Source organism: Dromiciops gliroides, chromosome 2, assembly GCF_019393635.1.
Source record: "Dromiciops gliroides isolate mDroGli1 chromosome 2, mDroGli1.pri, whole genome shotgun sequence".
Taxonomy (NCBI): domain Eukaryota; kingdom Metazoa; phylum Chordata; class Mammalia; order Microbiotheria; family Microbiotheriidae; genus Dromiciops; species Dromiciops gliroides.
The window spans coordinates 385,172,140-385,188,704 of NC_057862.1; the positions used below are offsets into that span (position 1 = coordinate 385,172,140).

The 16,565-nt window shown below is 40.6% G+C and overlaps 1 protein-coding gene across 4 annotated transcripts in view; it reads left to right on the top strand.

Moving 5' to 3' along the window:
• The first annotated feature begins 7,177 nt into the window (after positions 1 to 7,177).
• Positions 7,178 to 16,565, top strand: part of LOC122743030 (carboxyl-terminal PDZ ligand of neuronal nitric oxide synthase protein-like) — a 43,717-nt gene continuing 34,329 nt past the window's right edge. For all 4 annotated transcript variants that reach the window (XM_043987693.1, XM_043987690.1, XM_043987691.1 and 1 more), the window contains exons 1-2: positions 7,178 to 7,309; positions 15,058 to 15,129. In XM_043987693.1, the coding sequence (XP_043843628.1) occupies positions 7,205 to 7,309; positions 15,058 to 15,129 (177 nt within the window). In that variant the 5' untranslated portion in view covers positions 7,178 to 7,204. The remainder of the gene's footprint in view (positions 7,310 to 15,057; positions 15,130 to 16,565) is intronic.

The following is a 16,565-nucleotide window of genomic DNA, read 5'->3' on the forward strand; positions in this document are numbered from 1 at the left end:
AACGAAATTGAGAAAATAGACTCTTTTTGCAATGATTTGATTGTGAATCATATAAGGTCAGATCTGGAGGACACTTTAAAATGCAAAATGTTATAAGTAGTTGGGACTTTAAAAACCATCCATTCCTGAACCATTATTTTACAGATGAAGAAACCAAGGACCAGAGATGTGACATGACTTACCTAGGTTCACATAACAAACCAGTTACTGAACTAGAAATAGACCTCAGATCTTCAGATTCCCAGTTCAGTACTTCTTGCTCCTTTACTACACTGCTTTCTAGTTGCTCTCCCACACCCCTGCCCACACACAGTTTTGTTCCAATTTGGCATTAGGGAATAAATACTCATCCTCTTCTGCTTTTAGAATAATAAATCCTAACTATAATACCTCCCTGCTGTGTCATCCACTATCTTCTAAATGAACAGTCACTACACATTTCTATGGCATTCATAAGAAAACATAGTTCTTCTAAGGGACTATTTCTCAGAGAACTTCAGCGATAATACCCAAAAAATGGACAACCTGATAGCACATAAGGCAAATGACATTGTAGTAGACATCCATGTATCTATAAGGTTTGCAATCTGAAATAATAGTGATGATAAAGATAGTATTTCGAGACCTCTAGGTGGTGCAGTTGATAAAGCACCAGCACTGGATTCAGGAGGACCTGAGTTTAAATCCAGCCTCAGACACTTGACACTTACTAGTTGTGTGACTCTGGGCAAGTCACTTAACCCTCATTGACCCACCAAAAAAAAAAAAAGATAGTATTTCAAGGACCTACAATTTCCTTGTTAATTTTTCCTCTACCAACATACATTGAAACCCCTCTTTAGCTTAATAGATGGTCTTCAAAAGTTGCTGAGGCCATAAAAATTCATCTCTCATCTTAGCTGATCTGACCAACAGACACATGGTCCCTCACCAGGACTGTAGCTGACGCCTTTCTTGCTTAACAGAAGCTGCCATATCTTGTGTTCTATTGGCAGAGCCTTCTGTGATGTAGGGTCACCTCCATGTTGAAGTAAGACACAAAAAGAGGACTTTAGTGAAGGAATACCAATAATAATAATAATAAATATTAGGGTATAAAGTTTGGAGATGGCATTTGTGGGGCTATAATAAGCATTTCTCTTTTCTTGGCAAAAAGCATTAAGAATCACAGAAATAAACATTGTCATTTGTTAAAGAGAAAACAAGTTTGGAATTTTGCAGATGGAAATTAAGAACATTAGGTGATTGCCTTTAAGCATCTGGGCTGATATGTTTGATTGACTGACAACAGAAAAAGATCTTGGAGAAATGGGTATTAAACACAGCAGGGATAGTCTGGGGCCATTACTCAAGTTGTCCTGAGTTTTCAGAGCTCATATATGCTTTCATAGACTTGTAGAATTTTAAGGCTGAAGGGGAACTTAATTCCCTGGTCATAAAGGGCAATAGTGTCAAACTCAATAGAAACAAGGGTCATTAAATAATAAATAAAGACCCCTGTGGACCACATATTGCCTTAGAAAACCACATGTTTATATTTTATTAATACACCAACACACTAAAATTGGCTAGCAACTACATTTTAATCTGCTTCAAGCCACTCTCAGAAGTGTTGTAGGCCACAGGCAGCCCACAGGCCACATGTCTGACACCTCTGATAAAGGGAATAAATATTTAATATGTTTTCAGTGCCAGAAATAAGGATCCAAATCTTCCTAAGTCAATTTGTGTTAGAAATAAAAAGATAAATATTATCCTGGAGGGGGAGGGAAGGGAGGAAACGAAACAAAATCTGTTGATGCTTTTAGATGGTGTCCTAACTGAGCAGAAATAATTTTTTGGTGATTTCCCAACTCCAACCTGACTCTGAATGACACAAATATAATTTAGGCCATTCTGGATAGGCTGCAATGGCTACCTCTGAAAGTAAATTATGTTTCAATCAACAAGCATTTATTAAATATCCACTATGTACCAAGCACTGTGTTAGTCAATGGAGATGCAAATAAAAAAATGAAACATTCTCTACCCTTGAACTTAAAATTTTAATAAGAGGGGATTAGGGGACAACATATATTTATATAAGTATATATAATAGAAATACAAGATAATTTTGTGGAGGGGTGATATTAGCATCTAGGGATATAAGGAAAGTCTTTATATAGAAGGTGATGCTTGAGTTGAGTCTTGAAGGAAACTAGAGATTCTAAGAGGCAGAGGTGAAGGAGTGCATTCCAGGTATGCGGTATGGCCAGTGCAAAAGCATGGAAATGGGAAATGGAATCCCATGTGTTGTATGAGGAATAGTAATGTGTAATTTAAATTTCTAAATGTGGGTTCTAATCTGTCCCCCCAGTTTTGGAGGGGCGAAACTGACTAAAATCACTGATAAACGAGTTTAGGTTTTTTAAGGGTTTATTGAAAGATAGTAAAAGAAAGAGAAAGATTGAGAACAGATTTCCTATAACCTGGCAATCCTAAACTTCCTAAGCTCCCACTTCTGAAGTCAACTGCCACCACGATCTCTCCATCTCTTGCAGCCAAAGAGGCCAAACTCTATCCACAGTGTCCGCTTCCTCCTTCCTGATCCCCTCCCAGAAATGGGAGGTTCTTCAAGCTGATTGGTTCACTGGGCCCAAAGGTGGTCAAAGTTCAAAGTTGTTAGCTTCTGAGAACAATTACTTTCTTAAGTACCCTTAAATACCAGCCAGATGTGCTTACAATCTAGTAAGCAGTCAACAGTCAGTTGCCTTATCCAATTCAATCAGTTTAACTCAGTCTCCAGGTGGGCCCCTAAATATCTGCTAAATCTCATCTATCACATTCCATTATCTTGACACAGTAAAAAGGTCAGTTTGACTGGACCATAATATGTGTGAAGGAGAGGAATATTTAACAAGAATTTCATAAGTACCTGCTATGTGCCATATTTTACTAGGTGTTGGGGATACAGTAACATAAGTAAAATAATCCTTGGACTCAAGGAATTTACATCATTCATATTTGGAAAGACAACATATATGCATAAAAGTATATACAAAAAGGATGCAAGATAAATACAAAATAACTTTTAGGAGGAGACACTGAGGAGATACCATGTGTAGGAAATGTCTTTGGAGTGAACTTTGAAGAAAACCAGGGATTCTAAGAAGATATAGTGACTAAGGAATGTCCTCTAAGAATTTGTTCCAAAAGCACTGAGATAGATGGAATGCCATGAAGAACCAAGTTCCCGTTCATAACTTCACAAGACTACCAAAGTGATTTTCCTCAAGCCCAAATCTGATTATGCCACTCCTCTATTCAATCAACTCTCATGTCTCCCTATTGCCTCTAAAATAAGCTACAAATTCCTCGGTGTATAGATTTTAAAACCTTACACCTTGGAGCAGCTAGGTGGTGCAATGGATAGAGCACCGGCCCTGGAGTCAGGAGTACCTGAGTTCAAATCTGGCCTCAGACACTTAACACTTACTAGCTGTGTGACCCTGGGCAAGTCACTTAACCCCAATTGCCTCACTAAAAAAAAAAAAAGAAAAGAAAAAGAAAAAAACCTTATACCTTGCCCCCAACCTATCCTTCCAGCTTTATTACACATTATTCACCAACACTGTCCTGTGATCTAGCCAAACATCCATTCTCTTGGTCCTTTATGCATACATACTATCTCTTTTCCCTTTATGCCAGCTGTCCTCCATGATGGCAATGTACACCCTCCTCACCTCTACCTCACAGAATCAAATGGGGGCAGATCAAATGGGGCAGCTAGGTGGCGAAGTGGATAGAGCACCGGCCCTGGATTCAGGAGGACCTGAATTCAAGTCCCGCCTCACACTTGACACTATCTGTGTGATCCTGGGCAAGTCACTTAACCCTCATTGCCCTGAAAAAAAAAAAAAAAGAGCACATGTGGGCAAAGCTCCTACCTAGAAGTCCTTTTGCTGGAGTCCCCTAGCTGTTCCTCTTAAATATAGGGTAGCTGTTCTGCTGAGTTCATTGTAGAGCCTTGAATCTACCTTTCCTTATCAAATCCAATCTATCTTCAGCTTCAAATGTAGACACTGCCATCTCAGGGATGCTGTTAGGGTCCTGGTGAAAAAATCTAAATTCTCTGGTTTTCTAAAGTTCACAGTTTTTTTTCTCTGGGGCACTGGGGAAGACTGAGTCTGAGGACAGATGTGAGGCTCTATCCTCCAAACCAAAGCAATTTCTTCTTAGGGACTTAGCATTCTCTCTCCTTCTTCTATAAGACATTAGAATTGTCTGATTGGAACTAGTTCACTGGTTTTATGCAATCCTTCAGGGCATGACCAAATCAGTTAACTCATCAGAATAGACTTTCTGTATAATTACTACAGTTCATCCAATGGCTTCTAAAAACTCCCAGGTTGAGCAAGGACTTTTCACATTTTTGTCTATGATTGATTGATTATTGATTCAACAAATATACCAGAAGGAATTTGGCAGTCTATAGTCCCAAATTATTATCTTTTTTACCTCATTTGATCCTCACAACAGTCCTGCAAGTTAGATGCTGTTATTATCCCTATTTTTTTTTTTGGTGGGGCAATGAGGGTTAAGTGGCTTGCCCAGGGTCACACAGCTAGTAAGTGTCCAAGTGTCTGAGGCTGGATTTGAACTCAGGTCCTCCTGAATCCAGGGCCAGTGCTTTATCCACTGCGCCACCTAGCTTCCCCCTATTATCCCTATTTTACAATTGAGAAAACTGAGGCAAACAGAGGTTAAGTGACTTGCACAGAGTCACAATGCTAGTAAGTGTTTGAGGTCAGATTTGAACTCAGCTCTTCCTGACACCAGGTCCAGAACTTCATCTATTGTGTTTAGCACAGTGACTGGCACATAATAGGCACTATATAAACACTTCTTTCCTTTCCCTTCCCTTTCTGAATGCCTCCTCTGGTGTCTTGTACTAATGATTCTCAAAAAAAAGTATACATGGCCCATTTCATAATCAAATCTATTATTAACACCCTCCTTAAATACATGGTGACATAGTTTAATATAGCAGTATAATTTGACAAAGCTCTAATGTGTCATCTCCTGTCTTGGTGCCTACAAAAGTGCCTTCCTCAACACAAAACAACAAAGAAAAGGGAAAAAGGAAAAAACAATCAAGCCTCCATTCTCAGAGAGAAAGCCTATTCCCTTACAGTCTTCCTTGACCACATGGGGTTGACTGGAAGCCACCTGCCTCACCCTTCAGGTGAGGAACCAAACTTTCCTAAATCATCCAGCCTGGTGAAATCCATATTCCCTCAACGCATAAGGAAATTTAACTGGGGTCTGGACAGATTTTAGAGGTGTCCATTTCTAGACAAAGCAGGGGTCATATACTTGGATAGCCCTTAAAGGTCCAGTCATTTAGTAACACTTAATTGCATACTTATATGTGTGTCTCTCCCTTTAAAATGAATGGATGAAAAACCATTTATTAAGGGCTCACTCTGTGCCAAGCACTGTCTTAAACTCTGGGGATAGAAATAAAAAATCTGAGACCATTCCTGCTCTCAAGGAGCCTACTTTCTAATTGGGAAGACAGCACATATAGCAGATTTCAGTAGCAAATCTGATGGAAAAGTTCCATAGTCCTTACCATACAACAGTGAAACAGATGGTATCGTATCTTCTTTAATATCATGTTCACTGACAAAATCATACTTATTTCTGATACTTAACCATTTGACACTGACTTTGGCGTTTAGAACTTTCCAGATTTTCACCATCTCTTGCTGCTGAGAAAGAAGAGGCTGAATGAAGTACTTTCCTATTGATAGCTGGTCAGTTGCTAGAGGTGTTGAAAAGCGCTGCTTCAACTAAGCTGACTTGCCAGCAAGAGGCAGTGGGTGGGGACGCCTGGACCCCTCCCCAAAAGGTGCCTTCCTTGACCTATGGCTTTGAGGGTTGGGCTGGAATATAAACTCGATAAGAATAATTCTTGTTTCATTATTTGTACTTGTATTCCCAACACCTAGCAAGGTGCCTGGCACATAGTAGATGCTTAATGAATGTTTGTTGATTAATTGAAGGCCAGTTTGACTGAAGAGTATGAGGGTAATAAAGCTGGAAAAAGAGGCTGATCAGCATCGCTAAACTTAAAAGAGAGGAGGGATTATTTGCTGACTTTGCCAGTAAATAGTCCTAGAATTCTAAAATGTTCGTTGTGGAAGAGACTTTAGAACACAGAATCTTAGAGCTAGAAAGAAATTTAGAACATAGAATGTTAGAGCTGGAAGGAAACTTAGAATATAGAATGTTAAAGTTGGAAGGGTGGTTAGAACACAGACTAGGACACTAAATTTCACTTCCTGTCATCTACCTCTCTACTGCGTTTTTAATGCATAGTCACCTAGCCTCTACTTAAACGCTAGGAAGGACGAGGCGTTCCCTGTCTCATAAGGCAGCCCATTCCATGGGAGATGCTTTCATTGTTAGAAAATGTTCATTACACTGAGCAGAAATCTGCCTCCCTTGTTAATAGTCTTTGTCTTGGACCTCCCGGTTCTCCGAAGCTCTTCTCCCTGCTCTTAGCTCTAACCTAGGAGCGCAGCCCAATACAAGAGCCAGGAATCAGGCCTCTCTACCAGGCTGTGGCGGACCTGCTGGTGGGGGGCGGTGGGGACAGTTGGGGGCGAGGGAGAGGAGGGGGATTGCTGCAAAGCTAGAGGCTAGCAGGTGCTCAGCCCCACACATTAACGACAGAAGGAGGCGGTAGCCTCAGCCTCCGGGTCCCACGTGAGGCAACTTTGGGCCAATGAGGCAGCGGCTGCGCGGGGAGGGCCCAGCTAGGCGGCTGGGGGGGGGGGCGGGATAGGGGGCTGAGGATCTCATTCAAACCCAGCGGGCTGAGGAGGCGGGAGGCGGGAGGCGGGAGCAGACGAACCTTACCCCTCCGGGTGGTGAGCCCAGTTAAAGGCCTCCACATCCTTGCAAAGCCCCATCTCCCCGATCCCTCGGGACGAGGAGACTGGGGCTGGGATCAGGCAGGCCGGTGCTCGATCCGGTAGCTGGGGATGCTCTGGGCAGCCGGTGGGGCAGAGGAGACTGGAGACGTGTGAGGACGCGGGAGACGACGGAGATCGGGCTGTAGACGAAAGGGCCACAGCTCGGCCGCTGGGAGCGCCACCATATCCGTCCCTCGGGAGCAGGGGGTGGGCACCTCGGGACCCCGGGACTTGAAACGGCCATGCCCGTGAAGAACAGATACAACCTGGTAGACGAGGGTTGTGATTCACGGCTTCCACTGCACAGCGAAGAAGCCTTTCAGCACGGGATCCAATTCCAGGCCAAGGTAAGGCGTTGGGGCGTGCCTTGAATAGCAAAGCTAGACAGATCATAGAACTCAATGTCAAAGGCGGCAGAGGCTCAGACACTCAATGTCCACGGTGGGAAGAGACGTTAGGACATGGAAATGTTAGAGCTAGAAAGGACCTTTCACGTCATCTTGTCCAAACCTTTATTTTACAGATAAGAAAACTGAGGCACAGAGACAATGGTATTTGGTTCCAGGTCCGCAGGGAACATTCCCTGCCACTACCCTGGTTTCCTGGGTCTGTTCCTTTACCACCAGTACTCCCATACATATTTATTTTTTGTTCCCCAACTACCACCATGGGTATCATTTCACATTCTTTCTTGCTTTCTGTTTCCTAGATTGAGTGGGAAATTGAACCCCTAGGATTATTTCCAAAGCCCTTTCCAGTTCTGACACTGTATTCTAATGTCCCTTGAAGCTCTAAAATTGTTGAATTATCTCTCCTATTTCCTCTCAGCTACTCCATAGCAACATGTCCTCTTTTGCACTAGACCCTGACTGGTACTCTTCCTCTTCTCCAGTCCACCTGTCACCAGCCAGCTCTGCCCAGCTTGTCTTTCCTGTCCTCTGTTCTGGGACATGGTGTCAATTAAGGCCAGTTGGCATGGTCACTGCCATACTGCAGATAATCCTAAATGAATGTCACGTCTTTGGACATTCTCAATAAGGGAGGATTTGGGATATGGGTCTATGTATGTTTTTAATGGGCCAGGAGACAAAATCCAATATGGATAAATGAAGTCAACAGATAATGTCAAGGAATTGTTCCAACCTTTCCCTAGCAAACCTGGCTTGGGATTTTGCTTCTTTTATCTTCTAGAGGGTTATCGTGGTGCAATTGGGTTTTGGAATCAGAAAGCTTTTGGTTCAAAATCTGTCACTGACATTTACTAGCTATGTGACTGTAAATAGGTCACAACTTTTCTGAATATCAGAAAACCCTTTAAGACTTATCCACTTAGTTATAGAAAGGTTGAATCTCTTGATGGAAAGACTTTCATATCGATAAAATCACAGCTCCTTGACATACTGAATTACTTCTGCCTAGTGAAGGTGCTTATGACTAACAAATGAGAAAAAGAAGAGACAAGTGTAATTATATAAGCTAGAACATGAGAGGTCAATGGAACTTTAGAGGTTCAGTACCCTTATCTTACTGATGAGGAAACTGAGGTCCAGAAAAAGAGAAGCAGAAGGATAGGTTGTTAATAGGATTTAGAGTTGGAAGGCATGTTAAAGGCCATGGAGAACTCTTTAATCTGTAGAACACCTCAGATCACTGTGAGCTGTAACAGTTATAGAGAGAGAGAGGCATATAGTATAAAAGAAAAAGCACCCTTTTGGGAATTAGAGGACCCAGACTCTCATATCAACTCTGTGATCATGCACAAGTCACTAAACTTCTCTGAACCTCAATATCTTCATCTGTAAAATGGGGATAATAATAGCTATACTGCTTATCTCAGAGTCATTGTAATGAAAGTGCTTTGTGAGTCTCACTGTACTAGGAGTTTGAAGACCTATAATTTAGTCTGGGTACAGCCATTAACTTGCTGTGTAACCTCTTTGAGCCAGAGTTGTCACTTCTGTAAAGTGAGGGATTTGGACTACATGAACTTGAAGGTTCTTTTCATCTGTAAAAAGTCTGTCTCCTAACATTCTATGTTTCAAGGCCCTTCCAACTCTAATAGATGCCAACCAGGGAAAGCTAAAGGGAGTAATTAGGAGGCTTCAAAGAAGAGCTAGAGCTTGAATGATGGGTATACTTTGTGAGGAGATGTGGACTGCATTTGCTAGCCAGACAGAAGTGGCCTTGGAACCCTAAGAATTTCCCTTCAAGTATGTCCCTTTTTTTCAGGGTCCTCCTGGGAACTGTCCAGAGGGGCTGTCTCTGAACACCTTTGGAGAGCTCACTTGCTCTCTGTCTTCTAAGCATTGCCACCAGCCTGACCTTTTTCTTGTTTGCTCGGAACAAGGAGTTAAGTGCTCAGATTTGAGTGCTTGACTCTAATATCAGATATTTGCCAGATATCTGACTCATTTTAAATAGGTCAGACTTAGCAGGTGGAGTTTTCCCAAATAATTGAGCAGCCAAAAGTAAGCATGAGCACTAAGAAGAAAATTCCAAAAGGTCATACTTATTATGTTTGACTTAGATTAAACTGGTTTGCCCCCCAAATGGCTCTTGGTTGGGGGAGAAGGTTATAATTGTCAGCTTAATGTATACAATTTGGGAAGGAACCTACCTTGGGTAAGTTGAGCTTGGCCTCAGGAGTTACTCAGCTGTGTGATCTTAGGCAAAGGAGTTGTAGTAGCTGATGAGTCCCTTCCAGCTCTATATTCTATGATTTTATTACATCCCTGGACCTCAGTTTTGTCATCTAGAAAATGTAGTTGAACTAAATTGTCTTATACCTTACCCAGCTCTAATATTCTGATATCTGATGTTCATTTCAGCTCTAATGAAGCATCTATACTTCAAGAATATTAACTCCTTTTTTTGTTGTTCATTATTCCCCCTGGGCCTAGCTAGAAAGGAAATTTGTTATATAGTAGATAAGGGGTGAGTGGGTTACAAGGAGGCTGTTACAGGTTGTCTCAGAACCTAACATTTCAAAAGCAGAATTCATTGATGATCTTGGGAAAATAATTGGTCTCTTCTCCCTGGCATTCAAGGCTTTCCACAACCATTCTTCCCAACTGACTTTCCAATCTTGTCTCTTGCCACAGTCCAACTTAAACTCAGCATCAACCAAATAGGTCCACTTACCATCTGGCTTTTGTTTTTAGACTCAGAAAATGTTAACTCTAGACAGAAACTTTGCCCCGTTTTTTTCACTTGTCAGAGAAAAAAAACACCTTAGGTTCAGAGAAGATAAAGGTACCTGTCCAAAATCATACCACATTTTAGTGTCAGTAGAATCCTCCAATCCCAGGGTGCCACCTCTCTGCTTCTTTTTGTTTTAATTTTAAAATATTTACTTTAAGTTTTATTCATACTTTTTTTTACATCATAGCCATTTCTAGACATGCCCCCACTCTCACCCTCAAGAACTTATCTCTCACACCAAAGAAATGCAACCAAGCAAAAAATAATCAACATATTGTCCATGTTTGACAGTGTTGTCTACTTTCATAGTATCCCCTATCCCCACCTCAAGAGGAAGGAAATGTGTTACATTATCATTTTTTCTTTAGGACTATTGTTGGTTTCTCAGTTACTCATAATTTGACTTTCTTTTCTGATCTTTTCATTTGTACTGTTGTTGTCATGTTATACGTTGTTCTGCTTTCAGGTATTTCACTGTGTATCAGTTCAGACAAATCTTCCCATGTTTCTTTGAATCCTCACATTCATTTCTTAGTCTACAATAACATTCTATTATATACACAGACCATATTTTGTTCAGCCATTTCCTAATGATGGCCACCAACTTCATTGGTAGTTCTTTGTTACCACAGAAAATGCTACTATGAATATTTTGTTATATATTAGACCCTTTTTTTTTTTGGTGGGGCAATGAGGGTTAAGTGACTTGGCCCAGGGTCACACAGCTAGTAAGTGTCAAGTGTCTGAGGTTGGAATTGAACTCAGGTCCTCCTGAATCCAGGGCTGGTGCTTTATCCACTGTGCCACCTAGCTGCCCCTATATTAGACCTTTTTGATGTCAACTTCTTTGGAAGTACTACCTGCTTTTCTAAATCCCACTTATACATACACGCACCCATTGTGGAAGATACCCCAGTTCAAGTCCAATTTTTTTCTAGGAATTAATTAGCAAGCAGTTATTAAGTACTTGCTATTTTCCAGGTACTGTGCTAGGTAGTGGATATACAAAGAAAAAAAATGAAATAATCTTTGCCCTTAAGGAGTTCTATTGGGGGAAATAACATGTACCTACATAAGTATATACAAAATACAGTAAATAGAAAGTAATTTGGGAAGGTTGGAGGGGAGGATCAGGAAAAGGCTTCATATAGGATGTAGTACTTGGGCTGAGATTTAAAAAGGTCTAATGATTCCAAGAGGCTGAAGCAATGAGGGTATATGCATTCTTGACATGGAGATACAGCCTGTGCAAGGCAGAAAGATAAGGGATAAAATATTGGATATGCAGAACACAAGTAGATTAATTTGGCCAGAAGAATACCTGCAGCAACCTAGAATTAGCTCTCCTCTTTCAATTTCCATAGCCCTTAGTGTTATTCTCTGAGGAGTCTTTACCTCCTATTGTTTTGTAACATCTCTAAATATCCTTATCTAAATTATTTAGTTAGTACGTTCATTTTTTCATGTGTGTTACTGATCTCTTCGACTTGACCATGAGCAAAGAATATTGCCTTAGGGGGCAGCTAGGTGGTGCAGTGGATAGAGCACTGGTCCTGGATTCAGGAGGACCTGAGTTCAAATCCGACTTCAGACATTTAACACTTACTAGCTTTGTGACCCTGGGCAAGTCACTTAACCCCAATTGCCTCATCAAAAAAAAAAGAATGTTAAGAATATTGCCTTAGTCCCTTTAACTAATGTATGGTATGATCTCTAGCCCCCTTGAAACCTTCCTATTGCAAGAACTTCCTCTAAGACATCCCTGAAAGGTAAATCTCTCTGATTTGATACTCCCAGGGATGAGGAAGTGAACTGATCTAGTAAAAAGAGTACTGGACTGGGAATCAGGAGAGACCTGGGCTCTAATCGCTCTTCTGATACTTGCTAATACTTATAGACAAGACACTGGCCTCCCTAGCCTTCAGTTTCTTCATGTGTAAAAGCAGAGATTTGGACCAGATGTCTTCTAAGGTCTCTTCCATTTCTAAATCTGTTTCTAAGATGATCTTTGTCTCCTTTGGAGCAGCTAACACAGGTTCTACACCTGTAGGTGCTCCTCAGTAGCTGTTTAATTGAAAAATATAACCCTTACCATTTGAAGGGTCTTCAAAGGTCATCTTGTCCAATCTGTGTTTAAATTTAAATCCTCTCAAAGGTTCCTGACAGGTGGTCAGCCTTCTGGACTCCACTTAAACACCCCTGGGAAACTCAGTCCCTCTCAAGAGAATACATTCCACGGTTGGACTTGTCTGATCATTAGGAAGTTATTTTGAGACAAAATCTGCCTACTTGTAGCTTCCACCCATTTGCCCTAGTTTGTCCCTTTGGGGTCTAAGCAGAACAAACCTAATCCCTCTTTTAGGACAACTCTTCATATATTTGAAGATAGCAATTATGTCTCCACCCCTACCTCCACTCCTTCTATTCTCTAAATTAAACATTATTAATTCCTCCAACTGATCCTCGTTGGTCCCAGGTTCCAGTCCCAATCACAAGTCTGGTGTCTTCCCAGCTGCTGGAATTTCCTCTCTGCCATCCCTGATAGGCATGCCAGCTTCTGCCTGGATACTCTCAGGGATAGAAGACAGCATCTTTTAGATAGGGGTTCAAATCCCAATTCTGCCACTCTTGCTACCTGTGTAACCTTAAGCAAGTAACTTCATTCTTTGGACCTCAGTCTCATCACCTAAAATAAAGGAGAGGGGGTGTTGAACTAGATCCTCTCTAAGGTCCCCTCCAATGCTAAAATCCTCTGTTCTTCTTGACCACCTGTTAGACAACTCTCAACATGAGGAAGATCTTAGATTGAGGTAAAATCTGCCTACCCATAAAATCTACTCCATTGTGCTTAGTGATGTCCTCTGAATAAATAGAAACCCTCCTCCTATCATGGCCTTTCAAATAAAATGCAAATTTTTTTGTTTGGTATTTAAGGTCTTTCCCAATCTGGTTCCAGCCTTCCCATCCAGACTTATTGTATGCTGTTCCTCACTGCTCATGTTACCTTCCCCTCAAACTGTCCCACCTTCTGCTCCTCATACATGACATTCCATCTCTATATCTATGTGTTTATGGACATTCTCCTCTGTGCCTTGAGTGCACTGCCTCCTTACCTTTCTTTCTTAAAATCTCTTTTTTCTTTCAAAATTCAGCTCTAGTGCCACTTCTCACCTGAGGTCTGTTTTGCTATCCCGATTCCCCCAGATGCTAGCATTTCCCTGAGCCTCAAAACTATCTTCTATTTACATTTCCATGTACACAATGTTTCCCCTCAAATAGAATATAAGCTCTTTGAAGGCAGATACTGTTTCCTTTTTTGTCTTTGTATGCTTGGCACCTAGCATAGTGCCTGGCACCATTTATCATGTTATTTAGTAAATGTTTGTTGAATGAATGAATGTGAAGTTAGAGGTAATTTCATCCAGTAAAATAAGGATCTTGGATGAAATAAAGGTTATTTTTTATTTTATTAAAAAATTTTTTCCAATTACACGTAAAGATATTTTTTGAGTTCCAAATTTTTCTCCCACCCTCCCTTCCTTCTCCTCTCCTAAAGCCAGCAAGCAATCTGGTATAGATTATACATTACAATCATGTTAAACATATTTCCACATTAGTAATGTAAAAGAAAAATCAGATCAAAGGGGGGAAGTGCAAGAAAGAATAAACAACAACAACAACAACCAAGAAAAAAACAACAACAAAAGTGAAAATAGTGTGCTTCAATCTGTATTCAGAATCCATAGTTCTTTTTCTGTATGTGGAGAGCATTTTCCACCATGAGTTTTTTGGCATTGTCTTAGATCATTGTATTGTGAAGAAGAGTTAAGTCTATCACAGTTGATCATCACACAATGTTGCTGATACTGTGTATAGTGTTTTCTTGGTTCTGCTCATTTCACTCAGCATCCATTCATGTAAGTCTCTCCAGGTTTTTCTGAAATCCACTTGCTTATCATTTCTTATAGCACAATAGTATTCCATTACATTTATATGCCACAACTTGTTTAGCCATTCCCCAATTGATGGGCATCCCCTCAATTTCCAATTCTTTGCCAGAAATAAAGGGTTCTTAACTTAGAGTCCATGGACCACCCCCCAAGGGGCCTGTGGGTTGATTTTAGAGGGTCTATGAACTTGGTTGGAGAAACAATTACATCTTTATTTTCATTAACCTCTACCTGAAATTCAGTATTTCCTTCAATTATTTAAAAACATTACCCTAAGAAGGGGTTCATGACACAAAAAAAAGGTTAAGAAGACCTGCTCTAACTTCTTTACCCTCATTCCCACTCTTCACATAGCCTGTGGCATTAGAGATATCTAAAAAGGAGATTCCTATTCTGGGTGAGAAATCAGACTAAACAACCTCTAAAGTCCCTTCCAACTTTGAGATTCTATGATTGTAAAGATACCTCCCCATCCTAGTCTTCTTCTTCTAGACCTATTTTAACTTTTCATTGTCCTTCCTATAATGTAGCACCCAGAACTGAATACAAAACTCCAGATGCTTCCTGACCAGATCAGAACAAAGCAGACTTATCACTTCCCTTGCTCTGAACTTAATACCTCTATTTATTCAAATTATGGTTGCATTAGCCTTTTGCCAACATTAATAGTTGACTCATTGAAAGAGCAATATCCATCTGATTTGTCAGCTATAATTGGCTTGAGTACCATAAGAAAACTTGGAGATCTTTCCAATGAAAATTCATACAAAAGAACTTCTTTCATCCCAATCACTTGCTGAGAGTTCCAAAGCTGTTTTTCTTCTTTTGGTGGGAGAACTGAAGATAAGTTAAAACCAATGGAGTAGTGACTTCCCCCTTTTTTTCCACTCTTTTTCCTCTTCCCTTTTTTAATGACCAGTTTTCTTCTTGTCTCCTTTTTATAGTACATTGGGAGTTTGGATGTGCCCAGACCCAACAGTCGAATGGAGATTGTGGCCACCATGAGGAGGATTCGGGTGAGTGTTAGGGCCAGAGAATCCCAGGAACAGCTTTCCCCTGGGACTGGTCCAAATCCATGGTGGAATGTCTTTCTGTCAGTCAACTAGCATTTGTTAAGCACTGACTCTGAGCCCTGTACAAAGCACTAGGGGACACAAAGAAAGGCAAAAAAAACCACGTTATTATTATGGTTTTACAGGAAGCCATAATTATAGCTCAATATTTTATAATAATAATAATATTATGATTTGGTTGTCATATAAATGGTTATATAAAATTATCATCCATGGCACACTCCTGAAACCTCATCGTCCATGGAACTGTGAAGGTCACCCTGGGTTCTATATAGCTATGTTAACAGAGTGCAAGCATTCACAAGTCCACTAGTCTAGTCATAATGAACTGAGAAGCCTTACTATATAGGCCTGTTAAAGGAGAGTGTGCCTGCCATCCAAGGAGGACCAGTCTTGCTAAGCCCCAAAAGGCTCATCACCCCAAAGTTAGCCTCCAGGGAGTGTTTTTTTTCCAGCCACATGAGCTCATGAAGACTATCTGCTATGATGTAAAAGATCTGTGTTCTGCATCTGGGAAGAGAATACCCACACTGGGCCCTTGAAGGACCTGTTATATTAATTTGGTGAGTTGCTATGACCAAAAGAATTCATCTCCCAGTGGTCAGTTTTGGGGTGATGATGCCATTTAGTCATATAGTCAATAATAATAATTTATTAAGCACTTATTACATGTCAGGCACCACATTAAGCATTATGGTTACAAAGAAAGACAAAAACAACTCCCAAAGAGCAGGTCTCTGCATTTTAGTTAGTTTGGCAAGAATTGCCAAAACCTGTTCTCTGCTAGCCTATCCTTTGATAACTTTGAGTTACCTCCATGCCAGCACCAGAGATGTGATATAATGGAAGAAGATTAATGACAACAATAGTAATAATAGCTGGCTTTTCTATAGTGTTTTACTTCTCTGATCTCATTTGATCTTTACAACTAGCCCAGGAGGTAAGTAAACAAGTGAATGTTTTTAATCCCAAGTGACTTGTTCAGTCATACAGCTAGGAAGTGGCAGAACTGAGACTGGGATCTAGGCCTTCTGACTCTTAAGCCCAGTGTAGTCTCATATCCATGTGTGTAAATGTGTGTGTTTGTATATACATCTACATATGCACACACACATATAAAGTATGTATATATTTGTTGACAGGCACAGTCTACTTTCTTGAGAAAAATTTTAAATAAAAATTAAGTTATTATCATCATTACTAAGTTCTAAACCAGAACAACTTGGATCCTTTTAAAATTGGCTTTGAGATCATACAGAAAGCTCCTCCCACTCCTCACTCCTCTCCATCTTGAAATCTCAAGAACATTTATGCCTTTGATTTGATTAAACTAACGGCTCCTTGCTCTTTGCTAGAAACACACACTGTGCTGCTATGAA